This window comes from Anopheles marshallii, chromosome 3, assembly GCF_943734725.1.
Source record: "Anopheles marshallii chromosome 3, idAnoMarsDA_429_01, whole genome shotgun sequence".
Classification (NCBI taxonomy): domain Eukaryota; kingdom Metazoa; phylum Arthropoda; class Insecta; order Diptera; family Culicidae; genus Anopheles; species Anopheles marshallii.
The window spans coordinates 7084744-7088325 of record NC_071327.1 but is presented as its reverse complement, the minus strand read 5'-3'; the positions used below and the strand labels follow the sequence as shown (position 1 = coordinate 7088325).

General features: G+C 47.0%; 1 protein-coding gene across 1 annotated transcript; it reads left to right on the top strand.

Annotated features, from left to right (window-relative positions):
* Window positions 1-799: 799 nt before the first annotated feature.
* On the top strand, window positions 800-1711 carry LOC128716332 (general odorant-binding protein 45-like). The gene has a single exon (XM_053811252.1). The coding sequence runs from the start codon at window positions 800-802 to the stop codon at window positions 1709-1711; it is 912 nt and encodes a 303-aa protein (XP_053667227.1).
* The last annotated feature ends 1871 nt before the right edge of the window (window positions 1712-3582 follow it).

Genomic DNA, 3582 nt, shown 5'->3' with positions numbered 1-3582 from the left:
CCGGGTGGAGTTGTCCCCTAGCATGAACAGAGCAGAAGCAAGCATATGTAAAATTTGAAATGCACCTCTGAAAGCGTCTGATTTCAACTTATCGAAACCATAACACCCACGTACGTTATTTCATGGCTCAGTACCCACAACTCCACACGAACCACTGAGCTGTGAATGTGAGCTGCGGTCGCATAAACAGGTTTGTCAGTTCATAGTCTTTGTGCTAACTCTGGAGGCTTTCTGGAGGCCATTTTTTAATATTAATCATACCAAGAGCTGGCCTGTTGATTTATCTATGGCGGTGAAGGTTAACTGGAATATTTGAAACATTTAACAAATATTACTCACGTATGTACTCTATAAGAGAGTTGCGTGGAAGACAGAGAACTTTCGATGGCAGATAGGCGAGGTTCTTTGATGTATGTAAGAGCACATTGAAGGATTCGCCAAACGACAAGCAGAGCTCGACAAGCACTAATGAAAGGGTAGGCAGCCACTTAGTCGGAAACTTCCTGCATTGAATCGTCCCTTTGTCTATTTGTAAATGGTTCCGAATGCATTCTTGTCAGTTCCGGTATTGTTTCTTTTCTTATCTTTTCGCAAGCTTGTAACATTTAATCCAAACTCACTTGCACATCAGCAACAACCTACCTGAAATAGTTTAGTTGTTCCTGTTTCCGATGATGATAAGTGGGTCTGTTTATGCTCCCGATCACGTTCCCGGTTGTGCACGATCGCAGCCCCACCGGCAAGAGTTCCTATAAAGCCACACACTTTTTGCCTCGATGGCTCGTAGTAATTCTTCACGATGGTTTCCGCCCGGTTGTGTGTCGGTGCACTAGTTTCTTTAGGACTGGCGGGGGCTTTTGGGTTTAGTGAACACAGCAGAATCGAAACTAGTCTTGTCCAGGCACAGCATGAATGTGTTACGTACCTGAACCTTCCGAAGCACCGCCTGTACCAGTATCTAGTGTATAATTATTCGAACGATGCCAAAACTAAACTTATGATCCGCTGCGTCGGTTTGATACTGCAATGGTGGAACTCGGAAGGAGTCCTTAACGAGCACGTCATTGAGCAGTACTTCCTACCGGACGCTGGAGACACGACGTACCGTGAGCGAACGGCTGTCTGTGTCGAGACTAAAGCACCGGAAGGTGATGCACTGTGCAGCAGAGCGTTTGAAACGTTCCAGTGCTACCTGCAGCAGTACGGCGAGCTTATTCACTGTCCCAAGGTGGTACCTCTGAGTGACGAGCGGCTTGCCGAAACCATGCACTTCTGTCTGGACGTGTTGAGTTTGCCGCTGTCGTACTTCGAGAACTGTACCAGCTCGGCTGAATTGTTCCTCGCCACAGACCAGTCCCGTTGCCTGCTGCGCTGTTTCGTCATCCGGGCGGGACTTTATTCGGACCAACACGGACCTTTTGCGGAACGATTCAGGCTACAGTTCGGTCCACTCAAAGCGGACGTCTTCGACAATGATCTGGAAGGTGACTACTGTGTGACTCGGTTGCGCCGCGAAGGATATGACGAATGTTCGTTGGCGGCACGGTCTCTTTACGAGTGTTACTACTTCGCGGACACCCTTCTTCCGACCTTCGAGCGCATAATACCCATTCTACAGTTAGTCATGTTGTCTACATTGGACGATTCATCCGAAGAGGAGGGGATTGATACAAGTTATTGTTCAACAAACAAAATAAAACAATGCGAATAGCAAAACCGCGTTGCGCCACTTTCTATCGCGTTTCAATGTTATAAATAAACACGAAATTGAAAATGGTGGGTTCCTTCCGGGAGAAAATAAATATAAAACATTCCTTCACCGCGTACTAAAGCTCCGGACGAAAATGGGTATGGTGATAGATTTCGTTATTTCAGCTTGCTACGATTTGGGATGGTGAAATTTATTGTCGATTTCCCATACTGTTCCCGCCTGTCGAAGCTACTGTCGCTTGGAGTCATCTTTGATAGCAATATCCTTACGGTTACGACCGTCCTTCGAGTCCTGCACTGTGTGACCGTGCATAAATTTCACCTCTTTGGACATGGACATCTCCCCGTGGCCATATCCGCGTTTTATGTTTCTTGTCGATATTTATCCAATTTTTATCCTCCTTTCCTTCTTTCGTTGCAGGTAAGTTTCGCTGCGGGATGAAATGCGATAGAAAGATGATCCTTTGCTTCGTTTGCCGCTAGAAGATCGATTGTTTCGAAACCGTAAGTGAAAAATGTTGATGATTTATGGCACATACAGAGGAAAAAACCATCATTGACTGGTGATTTAGTCCACTGAGTTAAACGAATATGATAAAAGAGTTCGACCACCACCGGCTGGAACCGGAAATCATGCTCTGCAAAGATCATCAAATGTGTGTAATATCCTTTTGCAACTTCTCATAAAAATCGTCCGACACCAACGTGTGCTGACTACAGATTACAACAAGCACACTGGAGCACATGCGGACCATTCCAACCGGCAGCCATTTATCGTCCATCCAGCACGGAATGAATGGCAATAATCCGACGCCAACTTTTACCCGATAATGGAGTGTCAAAATCGGAACCTATCGAACGTCTTCATCATTATGCAAACAACCGATCCGTTCCGTTCCGTTCCGTTCGAACGATATTTTGGAGAGCCTTCCGACCACACCTTTCCAAACTGGCGAGGAAAAATCGATAGCAGGCAAGCGCTCGATCGTTGAACGATCCCACCGGAAATGGGAAAGCTGTCGCCTGGTGCATGCTGAAAGTCGTGCATTTTTCATTCCATTCCCATTCTCCGGGCTCCGGGAAATCTTTCCGAATATTATTACGACAACGGAAATAAAATGTCGTCGTTTATCGTGTCGTTGGTTTGGAAGAAGGCATGCTGGAACCGGGCGAGAAACGAGATGTCGGATTAGGTGTCCTTCTTTATGCGAGCACTGGGAATGGGGATGTTTAGAAACTTCTCTTCTCTGCTTGCAAGCAGGAAAATCAGCATCGCCTGCTTCAAAGTCCTCCCATTCCCTGCGATGACACAGCATGAACAGCGCTTCTTGCTTTTCTCTCCAACTCCAACGGCCCAAATGCTTGAGCGAACCCTTTTTATCGTGTTCGCAGTCGAACAAATCTTGTGCGATGCAGTTTCGCTATAAATTGTGTGATACGAAATTTTATAAATAATATTTAACGTCACCCAACCCATGGGACACGGGATGCCATCTTGCGGAAAACCGGGGCGCATTGGATTGTGGTTGGACGGTTTTGACGCGTTCGGAACCAATCCGGAATCCGATTTCAGTGCAAGGCAACTCAGCGATAGGAAGCTCCGGGATGCAACGATGTTCGGTATCAGTCCGACTGCAGAGCCTTTTCTTCTTGACAACGGCCAACCGAAGGAAGACCACTTTTTCCTGCTTTCCGCCAGTGCAAGCTCTGCTGCTCTGTGTGTTTGCAGATCGTTTCGTCCTTCTACGGACTCCTCGTTACCGTCGCCCCCCACGAGACAAGTTTCGTCGAGGAAGCGAGTTCTTTCCAACTTCTCCAGTGATTTCCTGCCTTGCCATCGCACGAAGGAGCTATCACTTCGCACTGATAGCC

Excerpts from the sequence above, each read along its gene's own strand:
- LOC128716332 (XM_053811252.1), top strand. The coding sequence starts at position 800 with ATGGTTTCCGCCCGGTTGTGTGTCGGTGCACTAGTTTCTTTAGGACTG.